The 18,903-nt window shown below is 37.9% G+C and overlaps 1 protein-coding gene across 3 annotated transcripts in view; it reads left to right on the top strand.

Moving 5' to 3' along the window:
* Window positions 1–18,903, top strand: part of LOC119697115 (dynein heavy chain 5, axonemal-like) — a 146,413-nt gene that overhangs the window by 47,352 nt on the left and 80,158 nt on the right. For all 3 annotated transcript variants that reach the window (XM_038127309.1, XM_038127306.1, XM_038127308.1), the window contains 6 exons: window positions 2,628–2,806; window positions 9,029–9,216; window positions 10,423–10,617; window positions 14,901–15,035; window positions 16,046–16,235; window positions 18,626–18,843. In XM_038127309.1, the coding sequence (XP_037983237.1) occupies window positions 2,628–2,806; window positions 9,029–9,216; window positions 10,423–10,617; window positions 14,901–15,035; window positions 16,046–16,235; window positions 18,626–18,843 (1,105 nt within the window). The remainder of the gene's footprint in view (window positions 1–2,627; window positions 2,807–9,028; window positions 9,217–10,422; window positions 10,618–14,900; window positions 15,036–16,045; window positions 16,236–18,625; window positions 18,844–18,903) is intronic.

Here is an 18,903-nt window from a genome sequence, read left to right as displayed (position 1 = left end):
ATCGCTGGTGAACAGCAGAGGCCAGTGGTTATATATTCAGCTATTGAAAGCAGGTTGAATTTGAGTGTTTGCTTGAGCTACGTGAGACGAGATGGGTGTTGAAAATCTCACTTGCTCTCAAAATAAATATACTTGATCACAATTCACAACACCAGCCTAAACAGAGTCAATCTAAACACAAATATATTGCTGCTTTCAATAAGCAACTAGTTGCCTGAGAATTTGGAATTACAGGAAGTGATTAATTTGAAGTCAACCCGTAGGAAAAAACAGTAACTCAGGAACATGGCATTGCATAAGTTGTGCCAGTATGGTTTTAAGCAAGGCATATGGAGAATTGCAGGAATACAAATACAGAAAAACTCCAAGGGCAACCACAAGGAGAAGTTTTTATTGCTGGAGTGTTATACAGCACAGTGTAAACTTCATTAGATGCCTGTTTTCTTAAAGTGCTTTGTTGGTGCTTCAGCTAGGCAAGAGGCAGATGTATTTGCTATGCCAGAGCTTGTTCTTTTATATGTGGATAGGAATGTCAAAATTATTGCCTGTTCAGTCATTTATAGAATTATAGAATGGTTTGGATTGGAAGGGGCTTTAAAGATCATTTAGTTCTAACCCCCTTGCCTTGGACTGGGACAATTCCCACTAGATCAGTTTGCTCAAAGCCCCACCTTGAGTTAATGTTGGAATTGTCTTTGCATTCTTTGTGCTACTAGATTTTATTTATTAATGAAAACTCAGATTTTTGCCCATTTCTGAACAAAAATTATTCCCTGTGAGCTATTTAAGAGAGCCAAACCTTTGTATGTGGATACCTGGCTTTTAATAAGTAACACACATCTCCCAATTTCTATGTTATGCAGCCTACTGTTCCTATGTTAGATAGAAGTTTGTTTGCAGCAGTACACATGCAGTTGATTAGTGGCTATGGCAGCACTAACACACTGAAAATATTTTTACCCACCTGGAGAGCCAGTATCAAGAAAATGTTGTTGTTCAAAATTTGTTCACAGAATTAAAATGCAGCCAGAGGAGTGGTTGTGGCACCAAGCCTGCCAGAGTTCAAAAGGTGTTTGGACCAAGCTTTCAGGCATGTGGTGTGTTTTTTGGGTTTGTCCTGTGCAGAGCCAGGAACTGGACTGGAAATGGTCATAGGATATATTATGATTCTACAAGGTGCTGTGTCACATACACATGATTGAAGAAAACAAGCCTTTTAAATGAGTTTAAACTATAATAATAATAATAAAAACAACAACAGAAAGGACAGGCATATCTCTCTTTTGACAAACCTGGAAGAGCCAAACAAAGCTGCAGGGATTGGAGGCTGTTAAAAGGGTATTTGAAGCAAAGATATTTCCTAGTGTTAGCATGGGAAACTTATTTACCTAAGTAATGTTGCACAAAACCGGATTTTATTCCCCTTGTGGGCTTTTTCCATTTTAATATTTATAATACTGCTGCGTGGAATTGTCTGATCTAAAAATTTTCAGGTAATGGTGTCTTTGTTTCATTAATCACCTTGGAGTCAAGACCTGTCTGGCTAATGATTTCATGTTCAGAGAGATTCCCTAAGCATGTGATAAATACACACAGCTGCTAGTACATTGCATTAAGATAATGGCGCTGAAACTGAATGCTCCTACACATCAAATCAGGCACAGTCCATGCCATGGCATACACCAAAAATGAAGTGAAAGGTCTGCACAGAACTTGTGCTATGTATTCGGTTTGTCTTTACCTCGTTTTCAGTAGCAGAATTGTTAGGAGTGGTATTTTTTATGTTTTAAATGGTGGCCTCTTAACTGGTAACTGAGTAATAAGGTGAAAAAGCATTCTTACTGCTATTGTATTAGAATGCGTATTCTGTGGTTTCTCAAGAAGTCATACTAGGTGCTATTATTTGGGATTTGTTCCAGTGCACATTTTATCTCCCCACATATATCATAAAGCTGTTGGGTTTCATAGTGCTAAAATGTGTTTGCTGTGATTTTGGAGCATTGGTGGTTAGAACAACAGGCTTCCTTACACCCTTCAGTAACCTCCACACCATCTGGGAAGGCTGAGACTTAAACTTGAGGGCCTCAACCCAGGATGGAGGCTGAAGCAGAAGATGGTCATGGGACTCAGACCTCCTGGAGCTCAAATGCCTCACATAACTGGCAGCAGTGCTGTGGTTTGGCATGCTGCTGTGGAAATGTCAAGAACAGGAGGTGCTTCCATCCTCTGAGCCTCCCTACTGCCAGATCAGAGAGCCCATCATGAGTACTCTGGGAACACGGAGGAAGGGGGAAAAGGCAGAAATCCAGTGGCTCTGGGTGCTGCAGAATGAGGCTGTAATGGAGGAAGGGTGTATGATAGTCTGAGAAAATCACAATACAACAGTATTTTGGTATTCAGCATTTAGAATTGGCCTGTGGATTTCCTGGGCTGTTGCAGTCATGGCTGTGCTGGTCCTGGTAACTCAGCTTCACAATGTGCAAGGGGGTGACTGAGGACTCACCACATGGAAATACATTTCTGCCCCCTCCCCCAGCTCTGGATAATCCATCTGTTGTGGTTGCATTGATGGTCTTCAAGTAATTAATGGTAGAAAAGATTCACAGGTCTGTTTGTTCTGTCTTTAGGTGTTACATCACTCTGGCACAGGCCCTGGGTATGAGTATGGGTGGTGCACCAGCAGGACCTGCTGGGACAGGGAAAACAGAGACAACTAAAGACATGGGCAAATGCCTGGGAAAGTATGTTGTTGTTTTCAATTGTTCAGACCAAATGGACTACAGAGGACTTGGTCGTATCTATAAAGGTAAGAAAATACCTGCTTTATTCTTTTTAAAGTTGTAAGTTTTTGCCTCTTCACTGTAATGAGTTAGCAATGATTTGGAGAGAGTTTTCACCTCTGTTTCCTCTTATTTCAGGCTCTCATCCACTTTACCTGATATTTGATTTTATTTGATTTTTCCTCTTTTTCTTCCTACATGTTTTCCAGTACTTTTTTGTTTGAATATTCTTCAATGGTGTTTCCCATCTAGGTCTTCTTTTCTTTCTCCCCTTTTAATCCTTTCTACTGTTTGAGAGTTTTTTAATGCCTCTATCCTACCCCTCCCATGTGGAGAGGATTTATATTTATTATTTGCTATTTTTGTGTCAAACAAGATAATCAAATGTGAAGCTTAATGATGTTGTGCAAGGCAGGGAAATATGCAAAGTGTTGCAGTGTCTTATTTAACTACAGGACTCTTTTGAAACCAGGAAAATGACACAGTGGTCAAACTCTGACTACTCTTCATGATTAGCAAAATTTTGAATTTACTTTTGCGAACAGTGATCAGTGATTGCAAATTTCATTGTAATGGTCTGTTTTATATTAAGTAGCTGCATTTATATATGGACTGACAGACACCAGAACACCACCATTTTCTGTGAGTGGTGGGCTTTCAACTTTAACACAAGGCATCATAAGCAAAATTTTCACTGTTGTGATATCTCCTGAAGGCTAAAATATAACCTGGGGATAGCATTTAGTTTCAATTAAGAAGCCAGTAAAGCTGGCCATGATTTTTTAAGTAGAGGAACATTTCTGAGCTAGAAACTGAGCCACCTATGCATGTGAATACCTTCAGTTCAGGTCACAATTTTCTCAAAGTACCTTTTGTAACCCCACAGGTTTGGACCAAGTTTTATTTGAACGTCTTTTTTCATGTGTGCAGACATTTAGTGTCACAGGTTTATTTTGCTCATTATTATTAGACAGAGGAGGCCTGGGATATCTGAGTATGCTCATAATGCCAAGCACAGTCATCTGCTGTACCTGCAATCATCAGTCTGTGAGGGAGATGTCAGCCTTTGTTTCTCCTTGCAGTGGGTTTGTCTTTGATGTCATCAAACTGTTGCTGTCTTCTGCTCTGCTCGTTTTGTGAGAATGGTTGTATCTCTTTACATAAGCACCTCTTTTCCTGACTCCATGGTGATTCCACTTCTTTGTATTAAACTGTTTGTGACTCCTGTCAGTTCAGACACCTTGCTTTTTATCCTTGCCTTTTTTGCTTGTCTTCTTATCCTGAGGTAAGTTATCCTTTCCCATTTCAGATTGAGGCAGTAGTGACCATTGCAGCTTGTTGTTGCTTTCTTTTATTAAAACTGGACACAATTTCTGTGTCTAAAAACACAAGTTGAGTTTTAGGGTTCAGTTTTCTTTTTCTGTTTTTTTCTATACGCTCACCATTTTCCATGTAGTATTGTCATCATATGCTTCAGAAACAAAGTAATACTTTATTTAATGTGTCCTTCTCTGTGTAATGTGTCCAACTCTGGCTGCCTTATTTAATGGCATGCTGGTGTTCAATATGAGCTAGAAAAAATATTTATAAAACTCATCTAATTGCTGCTCAAGCAGCTGTGATACCTCTGACTGCTTACTTCAGTAAATTTGCAAGTAGGATCATAGCTTTCTTCTCTGAGAATTTGCCTGAGAATTAGGTAATAGATCCAGCTGAATAGAGCCTGAATAGGCTGGGTTTTTTTCAGCATTCATATGGCTGTTGTGTGTCTGGGAGTAAAAGTAAGATTCTCTTCTTACATAAGTCATTGATGCTTTCATTTGTGAAGGGACATTTTAAGTTAGTTGTTTTGGACTTAGTGTCACTACTTGGAAGGACCTGGCTTGCAATCACCTTTTTATGTCTTTAAAATAGCTGCAATTTCTTGAAGAGTGGATATACTGAAGTTAGGAAGGAAATGAGCTCTTTTTGATTTCATATAAAGGGCAAAGTGAGTTCAGATAAAGATTCTTTACTGCACACAAGAGCTTCAATGGAAAAAAAGGATAGTTCTTCTCAGCTATAGAAGCACTTTCATGCAGACTGATAAGAAAGTTCTCATTAACACACTACATATTTCAGTGCTCACAATGGGAAATTTTTCAGAATTCCACATCTGTTATAGGCTTGGTGCTCCATCAGCAGAGTTTCTGCACCCAAACTTTTCACTTTATCTGGTGCTGTGGGTCAAGTCATCAGATATTAGCAGGTTTAGCAGTGAGGAGAAAAGAGGCAGGGAGAGGTGGTGGTGTCCTGTCTGCAGGCATTTTTCCAGACTTCTTCTGTAAAGATGAGAGTTTCATCTTCAGAAAAAAGAAATACAAAAAGATAACTAATATAGCATATATTATATACTATAAAATTATGAATCAGAGCTGAGGTTTGGTCTTTCTGTTTCCCTGTTTCTAACTGTTTTGTTTTTCTGTGTGACTCAAGAAATTCATAGGCAGATGATCTAGTTGATATGTTCAAGGCCTAGACTTTGATCTTTGATGGTTTTGTTTTTCAAATTTGAACCAAAATGTAGATTCAGATACAACTTGTCACCTGAAGTGGACCAGAGGTAACCTGAGACAGTACCAGGGATGCAAGTGGGAAGATGAATTTTCTAGTTTTCTCGTGTATAAAATTCAATGTTGAAATTGCCCATGAATTGCAAACCAGAGATACTTGATCACTGTTCCTGAAAAATGTTGGTGGATACCCTTCAGAAAACCTTTTGTCTGTGGTTGCCTGTGGATGGGTATAAAAGTTGTGCTTGCTTTGGTTCTCTTTTCTCTAGTTACAGTCAAGCAATTTCAGTCTAACCTGAAGTAACTTTTTGTGATTTGGAATTTAATGCAATATTTAACGTAAGATTTTATATTTATCTTAATTCAGAAGGTGAATACACAAGACTGGCATTCTGTAAATTCTTTCAGGACCAATGATTACTTTTTAATTTGCTGCTTCTGGGTTGCATTTTGGCTAGACAGAGCTTTGTTTGAGTGACATTTCCATTGAATTATATCACTATAGCTCTACTCCTGTGTAAAATCTGGGGAAAAAATGTGGAAAAATACATGGAAGGAGACATGGCTCTGCATTGCAGATATGCATTTTATAGTCAGGGAGCTAATAGCTATTCTGTGAGATTCTTTCATCATTTGAGAACCAGGTTTGTAGGATGTCTGTACTGATTGGGGCAGGGGCGTTGCCATATTTTTAGATATAATTAAAGATCTCTTTAGTCCTGTCATTAATTTTCTGCTTTTACTCCATTTATGTATTTGATAAACATCAAATGGTTCAGCATGGGGACAGAATTTAATTCACAATATGAAAAAATTACATTGTCTCTGAGCTGTTTTGCAGCTGAGAGTTTGCTTGCTGTGCCTTTGCTTGTGTGTGTTTTTAGCATCGATGTGTATTTTCTTTCCTTTTTCAACACCACCAGAATGAAATAATTTTGCAAGAACTGAGTTTATTCAAAGCTGTGGGATATTGGCCTTGTCTGAGAATGAGGTTTCCTAACTCCATGCAGCAGGTGGCATTACTGAACAAGTGAACTTTTTTTCCTTTCCCAAAGAAAAAAATATTTGGTGAGAACTGAACCTCACCATTCTATAGAGAAATTACTTTCAAAACCCTTTAAGATACAGGCAGTAAGTGTAAGAGACATATTATATGTAACTAAGTTTCTTAGTTAAAGACTGTCCAGCTTTAGAGATATTCTTTGTTGCATCCCAAAGAGTAGATACTTATGTTTAATAAACAAAGCAGAAAAAACCCACTTTTTGGATTTCTTTTTAGGATGGATCATAGGAGTCATATAACACATGTTACAAAAGGGGACAAATGAATTTGAAAAATCTCTGCAATAAGATTTTTTATCAGGGAGCAGCAAGACTGGGGTAGCTCCATGAGGGAATAAGAGCCAGGAGCCCAGGGTGATCAGCACAGAGGCAGGGGCAGGAACTTCACTCAGCAGGGCACAGTCCCACAGTGCCTAAGCAGGGCAGGCTGTTGGCAGCTTGTTCCCAATAGCAGTCCAGTGACATCCCATAATGTGAAATGACCAGCTGGATTCAGGATTTGTCTGGGAAGTTTAGTCAGAAACAGCAGGAGGCAGGACTGGGGGTTACACTGTGGATCTGTGGGCTCCTCCAGGAAGTTCCTGCTGCAGTTCAGGATAAGAGGAGATGGGACTGTGCACAGCCCTGCACACAGTACAGTTCTGACCTGCCTGAGCTGCAATGGAACTCTTGGACCCCTGGACAGACTCTGGGTAGAAGCCTCAAGAAGGGCTGTTAAGGGCATCCAGGGCCCAGATATTCCTCACATAAGGAGAAGAACATCAATTAAAGGACTTGGTGCCACACCAGTGAAGTCAAGGAACGTTCTTCATTTGTTTTTTAAGACAGTAGGATTGAGTGTTTAATGTTTTAAATTTGGTAACTTTCAATAGAATGACTTCAATCTTTGTATCATTATGGCATTGTGGTATTTGTATATATTCCACTTGCTTTTAATTTTTTTTTAAATTAAGTCCATGTAACTTTTCATCCTCTTCAGATTCTTTTCCTTTGGAGTATCTTTTTTCCTTATAATATCATAGAAATTAATTAGAAGCAGTTTAGGGAAAGGTTGCATATGGAATTGAGATAATTTTCATGGGAGATCTGCAGTATTGCCCTGACTGAATTAAGCGTTAAGAAGCCAATTTTGGTTGTACTACCACTGATTTTGACCTGGTTTGGCTCTAGTTCTTTTTTTTTTCAAAATGGCATGGGTAAAAAAGACCAATTGATGCAACGTTATTAAAAAAATTGGTTAATGGTCATGAAAAAACATAAAAAATGAATGTCAGAACAGAAACATAAAAGTGGCATTAAGGGCACTTGGAGGGACATCTTAAAGGGCAAGAGAAGATCAGACAAGGAAAAGTAGAGGGAAGGGAAGTAGCATATTATGAGAAGAACAGGCTGAGCAAAGGCAAGAGAAGGAAAAAAATCAAAAGAAAACAAGACAAAGTGAAAAAATATGTCTTCATAGTATTGTTATTTTTGAGTACTTACTCTTGAACTATCTAAAGCTCTTAAGGAATCAACTTTACACATAAACCACCCATAGATACATTTTACCAGTGCTATAGGCCATGTATATTGCCATGTAAAGTATGGGGATTCAGAGGAGCTCTGGGCATGGTTATTTGATATTGCAAAAACAAATGCCTTTTCTTGGACATGTGCTTTATTTCTGCATTTAGTACTGCCTTCAAACTGCTTAAGCCGAGCTCCACCACTCAGTGGAGTGAATTAAATTCCACTTCTGAACATTTCTAGATGTGGACCCAGGCAATTGAAATATTACTCCAGTGTGGTCTTTAGGAAGGGAGGGAGGGCATCCATGAAGCTCCTGCATAGATTTACTAGCCTTTGTCTCTTGTGAAAGGGGTGTGGAAGAACAGGGGATTATGTAGCTTTCTCACTACAGCTCTGGAAGGCTGCCCGTGTAGACTCTCCTGTTTCAATCCTGGTAGCATGATACAGAAGAAGGAGTACTTGACTCTCCCAAAAGCCATTAATTTCATGATGTTTGTGGGTACTACTATCTGTCCAGAATGCCATGGCCTGTTCCAAGTACCAGGAATTAGTAATTCTAAGTGTAACATCATATTCCTTTGTCTGTCTTGAACAGTAAGATATTAATCTCCAGTAATTTTCAACCTATGCATTAATTGTTATAAAATGCTACAATGTCAGAAATGTAGTGGTCTCTATTTGGTTTTGTGCTTTACATTTAGGTAGGTGTTTCTCAAGCTTATCTTTGACAACTTCATCCCCTGCATTAGCATGAGTTTTCATGCTATATTTATGCTACTATAGTACTAGTTACCATGCTACTAGTTTCCATGCACATTTGTGCTACTATATGGTACTATATACAGTATTAATTAACACTTTCTGTCTAATGGTTGCTGCAGAAGTCTAGGATTCTTTGTAAAGAAGTTTATGTATCTTTCATTCAAGGGGTGATACTTTTTCTGAGTATCATTAATGCATAGCCGAACTTATTTTAAGTTTTTACTTCTCATTTAATTCTGTGTTCATGTTCTCTGCTCTTCTCATGTTACACTAAGTTGTACAGAACATGTTCCATTTTGTATATAAATTACTCTTGTTTGATCTGCTATTTTAAGAGAATATATCTCTTTTTGCTTTTCTTAGGTTTAGCTCAGTCGGGTGCATGGGGTTGCTTTGATGAATTTAACCGCATTGAACTTCCAGTTTTATCAGTGGCTGCTCAGCAGATATATATTGTACTGCAGTGTAAGAAAAAAAAGAAACTTAAGTTCACTTTCACTGATGGTGACGTCGTTGACATGGACAGAGAATTTGGTATATTTCTGACGATGGTATGTCTGTAAATACATGTAAATGGCATCATTGTGAAAAATCTTTTCTATTCCATTTCCTATTGAAATTTCCCTGTTGAAACATTAGGACTGTCTGTTAGAAAATAGTTAGCAAAACTTGAACAGTTATTTTGTAAAATAATTATGATATAATTTTCTCTTGTCCATATTTTTAACTGGATCTAAGGACTTCAGGTATGCATTTATCATTAACTGTGTATTTTAAGGACTTTTTTAGTTGAATATTTGACAGATTGAGGTTAAGTTTAACTCCCTCATATTTTTAGTCAAAGTTTGTCAAAATAAAACAGAATTGACCACTGCAAGGACTACTGTAGCTGGTCTGGTCAGTATTTTATGACCTGTGAAGTTTTGACCTCAATCCTGGAAGACAGCATGAGGGAAATCACCCTCACTCTGGTTCACTGGCCTCCTGAAGATTTATCTTTGGTACCTGTGGACTGCTTGTAGCAGTGCAGGAGGCAAAGCAGCATGAAAGTATAAAAATACCTTAAAATCATCTTTGTATCTCTCCCTCCATAGCTACCTACATACCCACTTAAAATGGAAGCCTTTGTCTTTATTTTAGGGGGTTCTACCTTTGAAAAAGTGTTAATGTTATCACTGTAATTTGAAAAAGAGGGCAAATAAGTGCCATACAAAGGCCAGGGGGAAGACAGTTTGGAAAGAGCTGAAAGAGATGAAAGAAGTTATCACTGCACAGCTAGTGACTAGTGTTGTCACAACTGAGCCGTGCAGTACTCATATGAACGACTTAGACATCTTCAGAGAAAGGTCAGATCCATTAGTTTAAATTATACTTGGTAATGGCTTGCACTGCTTGACTGGCTTTGCACTGAAATGGTCTGGGAATGCTCACAGGGGACAGTAACCTCCAGCACTGGAACTCTGTCAAGACTCTGAGGAAGTAGCCATTTAAAAGAGCTGCAGCAAGACCTGTAAGTGGCTGTCTGTCTATATCTTTTGGTCTTGGACATTTCCAAATAACCTGTGATACCCCATACTTCATGAACTGCAGTATTGAGGCAACTGTGCACTGATGTGTCATTGTGACATGCTCACGTTATCCTTTGTAATTTCACATGTGCTCCTGCACATTTTTGTTTGCTGAATGGTTAACAGGAAAGATAAAACTTCCTACCCTGCCATCATTATATTGTTTGGGTTTACAAATTGCACTTTCAGAACCCCGGCTATGCAGGACGACAGGAACTTCCCGAAAATCTGAAGATTCAGTTTCGCACGGTTGCCATGATGGTGCCCGACCGTAGCATTATTATGCGAGTCAAGCTGGCAAGTGCTGGTTTCCGAGACAACCAAATCCTCAGTCAAAAATTCTATACACTCTACAAACTCTGTGAAGAGCAGTTATCTAAACAGGTAAAATAAATATTTGTCCAAATGTAAGCTGTCACTGGAAGGATATGGAGATAATATACTTTCATAGAATATGTAATTATTTTTACACTCATGAGCCTATACATTTTTTAGGGTTTTCAGTTTCAAGTTCCAGAAACAGTGTTTGAAATGATCATGTTGTTTTTATTTTTCACAGTAAATTAACTAGTATGGGAAGTTTGATTTGTGATTCTTAAAGAGAGTGCAGTTACTCTGGAGAAGGTATGAGGAACGGTATATATTGCTGTGCTGAACTTGCAGAGGGCACATTTTTCAATGTCTTCACTTATGAAGGCCAGGTCCATTTCAGAGGCAATGTAAGAATTGTAAATAACTACAGAGTACCTACAAGGCTCTGTCTTGCTGAGTGCTACTAGAAAGAGAATACTGCTGTTCCATTTGGGATGGGGTATTTAAAAACTAATTTGGTTCTTTCCTTTTGAATGCCCTGTGCTTGCTTTTGAATGCCCTGTCCACTAGAGAGTCTCAATGAGAAATCATATGAACAGTAGCTAAATTGTGGCTCAAATGCCTTCTTTGGTTGGATAGTGCTAATTGACTACTATACTACTACTATATTATAATATACCACTATATTAGACTACTATAATTTTAGTTATATACCACATATTTATTAGTGCCTGGCCTTTGTAAGACTAAGTTTTCCTATTGCCTCAGTTTGTGTGGTCATTTTTTGTCCAGAACGTGATTCTTTCCTTCAGTGTGAAAAGGGCATGTAAGCATGCATCAGAAATTTGACCTTCTACCTCTGCAAATGTGCTTGTTTTGTGTTGTCACAGATGCTGGAACTGGTTCACCCTTGGACAGTGTACTTAAAAATTAATGCACACACCCAAACAAAACCTAACTGTACAAAATTTATTTTAACTACCTTAAAATAGTTTACAATATTTTATACACAATCGTTACTGCATCTGCACAGAGAGTGCAGAGTTTCTCTGTACAGTTTGGTCATTTCTTCAGCAGGAATTGCCCTCTGGAGCCTCTGAGATAAGGAGAATCTCCATTTATCATGTTAATCAACATGAAGTATATAAGTAAGCCTTATCAGTTGGCCTAGGGATCATAGGAACCACCTGGAGGACTCTGTGAAACCGTCTGAGATTCCCACTGGGAAAACTCCTGTGCCAGTTATTCAAATGCTTTGTTGTGAAGGCAGGTAGCTCAATCACTTTGTCTCAGATCAGTCCTTTGCCTCATATATGCTGATGCTACCAAGGGAGGTCCTTGATATTTATGAAAATTAATGACCAAGTGCTCTGGGTGTGCACATAGGCCCAGCCCTTACATTCAGCTACATCACAATTTTATGTCTGCATCTTATGCTTGTATCTCTCTTGTAACTTAAATTCCATAGTTCTTGCTAAGTAAGCCATGATGTCTGTAGGGAATAGTCTTCCATGCATACTTATAATTTCTTCAGCACCACCTAACATTTCTACAGTATCCATCAAAGAAGCCTGCTATAGTGATCTTTCTTCTAACCATTTATATCATGGATCATATCATGGATCACTATACTCGGTAACATGAGCCAGGAAGCGCGGCTTTCTGCAAGCCCATGGTAGTATGCTAGTTTGTCCTGCCTGTGCCTGTGAGCAGCCCTTTGGACAGTCCTGCTCTTGTCTAAACCCATTCTATACAGTCATAAAATCAGAGAAAAATGGATCTTTTTCTCTGGGACTTCTGGAGGTGAACAGGTGCTATACCTCTTCCTGAAGTGAGACCTGCTAGTGCAGGTGGCTCAGCACCTTGTCTAGATGAGATTTGAATGCCTCCAAGGATAAACACACAGCCTCTTTGGTCAAGCTGTTGAAATGTCTGACCACCTTGTCTAGTGATCATTTTGTGTGTGAGGATGTTAGCAGAGACTGTGTGAAAATCTCCTGGAAGGGCTCTGCCCTGCTGCGTTGCCCTTCCAGCAGATATTGGAGCGTGTCAAGCTCCCAGTGCTTGCAAAGAATAGGCTAATTCCAGTTGTTGAAAGAAAGATTCATCAGCTTCTTCCTCATCAGGATGTTTGCAGCAGACATCTGCCACAATGTTGTTGAGCCCTCTGATTCTAACACAGATTCTCTCAACTGGCTCATTAGCCATCCTAAGGGAAAATGTTCCCACTCTTTCACTTTTAAACGCAATTTCCCATTTCTCCATCCTGTCTTGTCCTTCCTAAAGAACCTGTATCCATCCATTGTACCTATGCCCCCACATTTCCTTGTTTGACTGTAACCCTGTATCTGCACACAGAGCTGTAATTTTTCCGTTTTGTTGTCATGTTGTGTGCCTTGGCAAGCAGGCACTTCAAATTAGCACCTCCTTCTGCTGTGAGAGCTTCTGCCACAATGCTGTTCTCTTCACCTGTTCTTATCTGTACACGTGCACTTGAGAAGAGTCACTGTTCAACCATCCTTGACATCTCTCTTGTCCATCACAGACTGGATCTTCTGCTTCTCAGCTGGGTCCACCACTTCCTCACTTGAATGTGTGTTGTTATTGCAGCAGTAATGAAACAATTTGAAACTCTTGCTGAAGTTCCTTGTGAAGCTTGTTGTAGGTTGGGGAATACATCTATTGCGATATGTGATTATATAGAGAGAGATCTAATGAGTTAATCAGATTAGATATGGGAGTCTAATGAACTGAACATACTTCTAAGAGTACAGTGGGACATAAATTGCTTCTGTGTAGTCAGAAAACTAAAATTGTAAAGTACAGACAGTCTTTCTTAGAGGCATATTCTATTAGACATTAGGAAGAAATTCTTGACTGTAAAGGGTAATGAGACAATGGAGCAGGTTGCTTGGAGAGTTTCTGGACTCCCCATCTCTGGAAGTCTTCCAGGCCAGGTTGGATGGGTAACTCTGAGTAACCTGGTCTAATGGAAAGTGTCCCTGCCCATGGCAGGGGGCTTGGAACTAGATGATCTTTAGGGTCACTTCCAGCTCAAACCATTCTGTGACTCCATAATTTGTATTAATCTTTCTTTCCTAGTGGAACTTATTTATTCAAAATTTTAATGGTAAATTTGAAATTTCAAGTTAAGTAATGCTGGATTTTCCAGGCAGTTGACAGGAAAGATCAGGGTCACATAAAGAACGAGTGCAATAGGAAATGGCAGAACACTGCCTGTTTTCAGAAAATGCAGTATATCAACAGTAGGAAATAAAGCAAACAAGCATTCCCCAGCTGAACTTACCCCACAGAAAATCTAAAAGGAATGTGCTGGAAGAAATACATTAAGTCCTCCAGACTTTTTATACATACAAATGCAGACTCTGTAGAAAGAGGATCTCTGACTCACAAGTAGCCAAAGGCACCCTGACTGACTGTCATCTCCTTCAGTAAAGAAAAAGAATAAACAATAAAGTAAAAGAATAGTCCTTGGCAAATATAGGAAGCCCAAGGTGTCCACAAGCCTGTGAAAGAGTTATTCTAACAGAGCTCCAAAGGTGAATTACTTGGCTTTGTTAGGGGACTTCTTCCCTAGAACCTCCTCCCACAAAGCTCATACAGCTTAGGGAAAAACAGAAACTGAAAAGAAAAACCTAACAAATGTGGAATCCAGCTTTCGGTCACAGTATAGAAATGTCAACTACAATGGAAATATATTTTCAATTGTCCTAAAAAAGATGTTTGTATTTTTATTGCCCACTAAAATTGCAGATAAGTCATTGGGGAGCTTGTGACATCAATCCAATGTCAGATATTTTCCTGCAAATCTTTGTGCATCTGATTTGTTTCTAAACTCAATGAAGAAGAGTTGTTACTCTTTATTAGTGCAGTTAGTTATTACCATCTTTACTATTTTGCACTTGCCTTTATTTAATTGCATCACACAGATAATATATTGAATTTCTCTTGGTAATTTTGAATTCTAGTTGTGATCTAGTTCACCATTTTTGTATCATCTGCAAACCTAAGCAATAAATTATTTCTTTCTGAATATTCTGGGATTTACACAGTATATTCTTCCAATTTGTCAGCCTGGGAAATAAGAGTGAGCTCTGTATCACCAGAAAGTATACTTTCTGGTATGGACATACAACACAAAAAAATATCTTCAGGATTTGAGGACAACAAAACTGGAAATCTATTTGAAAAGACGAAGAGCTGTGACTTTAATATTATTGAGAAGTTCTATAACATTCATTTATTTAGTGAATTTAATTTTCAGTCCTCTCTTGTTTTTTGTTTTGATCTATTTGATCTTTATAGTTCCAATTTTGTTTGTGCTTTATTTCGAGGTTCACTATGACTTTGGGCTTAGAAATATCCTGTCTGTTTTAAGAACACTTGGAGCAGTGAAAAGATCTAATCCCCAAGAGCCAGAGAAAGCTGTTGTGATGAGAGTTCTGCGGGACATGAACCTCTCAAAACTGGTACTGTAACACTGATGACTTTGCCCAATAGAGTATTTGCATTTTAAGGGTCTTTATTATGCACTTTGGAAAGCTGTTTTTCTTCACCAGTTGGATACATTGTTTTGCATTTTTATTATGATTTATAAGTGAGTTGAGAATCAGAATACAGTTACTGTGTGAGCACAATTTGTCTTTTAAAGAGAGGAAAGCACATCATAAGCTTTAGCTGAAAAAATCTTTGGAAATACCATGAGATCCTAGGGGATCTACCTGGTCCTCTAATTGCCTCTTGTTTTTAATTCTTTTTACCCTAAGGAGAGAAAGGAAGAATACATTGTATTAACTCTTAATAATGTCACCAAAGATCTTTCTTAATCCTGAATTTCAATTTATACATTTCTTGGGAGTCTGTTGCCTTTTTAGAATATCATAAGAATTGCATTAAGTGAGGTAATTGGAAGCAGCTAATACCTACTTGTATAGTGTAACATCTTTTGATAATACTATTTAAAGTACTAATCTCTCTTTTTATTGCTGTAATTAAAAGGTTATAGCATGTCTGAACTCTGTGTATTTACCTTTGGGAACCACTTTTGTGATGGAACCAATGACTCTCTTTCTGATGTTAATCTCTTCAGTGTGTTGGTACATGCGTTCAAACCTGTATCAACGCTTCAGTGATTTACGGAAGGAAAAAAATCATAAAAATTCTAAGGCAAAATATGATTGGAATAAATCTTGCTGACGTATGTAGCAAATGAAGAAATGTGTCTCTGTATACATTGAAGAAAACGGTATTAAGTTGTTGACATTTTATCAGCCTAAAGTATTTAATTTAGAAATTACTACTTGTGATTTCATTGTATGAAACTCACTTCATAAAACTGATGGATAATTATAATATTTGCTTTGTAAGATATAAGATTTTCACTGCCATCTTTTAAATAGCTTATCTTGAAGATTGTTTACGACTATAATAATAATAATTTCAATAAATAATGTGTTTCCCCCTACTTTATCCTTGACAGGTGGATGAAGATGAACCTTTATTTATGAGTCTCATTAATGACTTATTCCCTGGAATTACTCTGGATAAATCTGGGTATCCTGAACTACAGTCAGCCATCCAAAAACAGACAGAGGAAGCAGGGCTTATTAATCACCCACCATGGACACTTAAACTTATTCAGCTGTACGAAACTCAACGAGTCCGACATGGTTAGCATGCTAGATGAGGTTTTGAGACTACATTATATTATCTGCCACTAGAATGCAGATTAATTTAATGAAATATGTTTTAAAAAAATAACATGTAATTCTTAAAGCCTGTGTGGGTATTTTGCTTAGGAAGCTGTAATGACCTTTTTTTGGTGTGCAATTCTGTGCTGTATTACATTTTTATGGGGAGTATGAGTGTGGCCTTTGGTGATTGAAATTTCTATAAAGCAAGTTAAAATATATTCATTCAAATCCAGAAACAGCAATTTTGTTCAGTGGTTCTGAAAACCATTCAGAGTTCAGTCATGAAGCTTGAGTTTAATGTTACTGTGAGATTATAATGTTGAGAAGACTACCAAAATTAATTTCATAGACCTTTATTTTGATAGATTCTACCATGCATGTGATGCAATTCCAAGTGTTTTCTCTGTGATCCATTCTTGCCATTTAAACTGAGGAGAAATAACCTTTCCTCCTGCAGGATCAGGAGAGTTGGACAAGATGAACTCCAGAGGTCCCTTCCAATTTCAACCATTCTTTGATTCTATTAAAATCCATTTTTACAGTGCAGAAAAAGCCATTGAGTAAAGTTTATCCTGTCCTAGGAAGGGTATCATAGACAGTAGTAAATCCAGGTTTACCATTCATAGCTCAGTGGAAAAAACATACGCCTATTTCAAAATATCCCCCGTACCCCTAACCTCTAACTAATGATTTTTTAGTATAACAAGGGGAAAATATTAAGGAAATGTAATAAAGCAGCAAAGATTGATAAAGATATCATCCTTCTTATGCTCCCTTTTCTTGTCATAATAAAAGAATAGTCAGCTTAAACTAATGAAATAAATGAAAGGAAATATTCATTCACATACCACAGTCTGAGTCCTTAAGGCGTCAAACTTTTAATTTAGATCATTGGTTAGACTGAAGAACTGGTTAGTGCTGTGCAGACTTACTAATTTACATCCAGATTTCTGGATGCAGTGTTCCATAACAGCTATTTCTATATAGGAACCATGGAAGTTTTAATGTTTTTAGTTATGATTAAATGTGTCTCTTTTTAAAAGAAGCTGTTTGATCTGTGAGACACTACAGCACTTTTGTTCCTCAAAAATCTTCAGGATCCACCATGACATTCTGTTTAGATGCCTCTTCTCTCCACACATCCCTACTATTCCCAGGAGATCCTGCATCTCTAATTGTCCAAACAGTTGGATGCTCAAGCCAAAAGTTTTTTGACTTTATGTAACAAAAGTTACTGCACTGAAGGAAAAAGATTATGCTTTCCTGAGTTCCCCTTTTCCTACTTATAAACTTGAATTCATGGACAGGTCACCGTGGAATTTAAAATAATGAGGAGAAATATGGCCATATGTGCACATGAGGTACTTTTATACACACATACACACACACACACACACACACACACACACACATATGGAGATTCAGTGCATGGATCCTGAAATCTGTTTGACATGACAGTTTTGGTTGAAATATCTCTGAAAACAGCAGAAAAGCCATTTGGTTAACATTGAAGAGTTTGTATTAGATTTTCTCATATGTAACATATGACATGAGTAGTGATTTCCTGAGTCCCCAGACTGTTTCAGGGAACATCCAGCACCCTTTAGTTTTAAAGAAAACATCACACAATTTGCATGGCACTGGATTCGGTTTATTATTTGGGTTTGTGATTGTTCCATACTTTTGTTGAAGAAGTTTTCAAAGCCAACTAAGAGATATCTTGTCCAGTTGCCTTTAGGACTAATAGGAGTTATCTAGGGCCTTTAAATTACTTTGGAAGTCTCAATTTGAATGTCCCGTCTGATTTTGGACAGATTCTGGGCCTATTGAATGAAAACATAACTAAAGAAGACCAACAGTAGGCTCAATTTATTGTTGAAGACCCAATTTATTTTTCTTAGATAACATGTATGCACTGATGAACTAAGTGGGGTTGGTCTTAACAGGTTTTATGAAAGAAAGATCTATTAAATGCCAGCATGGGTGGATGCAGGTACATATTTTTGATACTTTTGCATCAGAAAGATGCACTTGATTTTGTATCACTGAAGATACTCATTAGATACGTTTAGAAGTTTCTGGGTTTTTTTACCACCATTCATGTCAATGTCGTTGCATGAGAACATCAAAAGGCAGAATTGCCTGAGGGAGGATACAGACCCACATAGGCTTGCCTATCACAATAGGGAGACATTTATAGAGGCCTTTAAATAATAGTTTCAGATTCTCATTAAGTGGAGTGAGAAACATCCTTTTGTATTGGCTTTTGATAAAAATAAAACAAGGATCGTTGATGCAATGAACCATTAAATGGTAGCATGACACACTGACATTTCATTTTAAAACCATGTTTTTATTGTTTTAAGGTATGATGACTCTAGGTCCAACTGGTGCAGGAAAGACAAAATGCATTCATATTTTGATGAAAGCAATGACAGATTGTGGTGCTCCTCATAAAGAGATGAGAATGAACCCAAAGGCAATCACAGCTTCCCAGATGTTCGGTACCCTTGATGTTGCTACAAATGACTGGACAGATGGTATTTTCTCTACATTATGGAGAAAAACTTTAAAGGCAAAGAAGGTAATGGATGCTGTATCATGACAGACATTTAATACTGTTTCCATAAGGTGTCATTACCTG

The sequence above is a fragment of the Motacilla alba genome, chromosome 2 (assembly GCF_015832195.1).
Source record: "Motacilla alba alba isolate MOTALB_02 chromosome 2, Motacilla_alba_V1.0_pri, whole genome shotgun sequence".
Classification (NCBI taxonomy): Eukaryota; Metazoa; Chordata; class Aves; order Passeriformes; family Motacillidae; genus Motacilla; species Motacilla alba.
The sequence above is the reverse complement of the archived record's forward strand: the minus strand, read 5'-3'. Positions and strand labels throughout refer to the sequence as shown.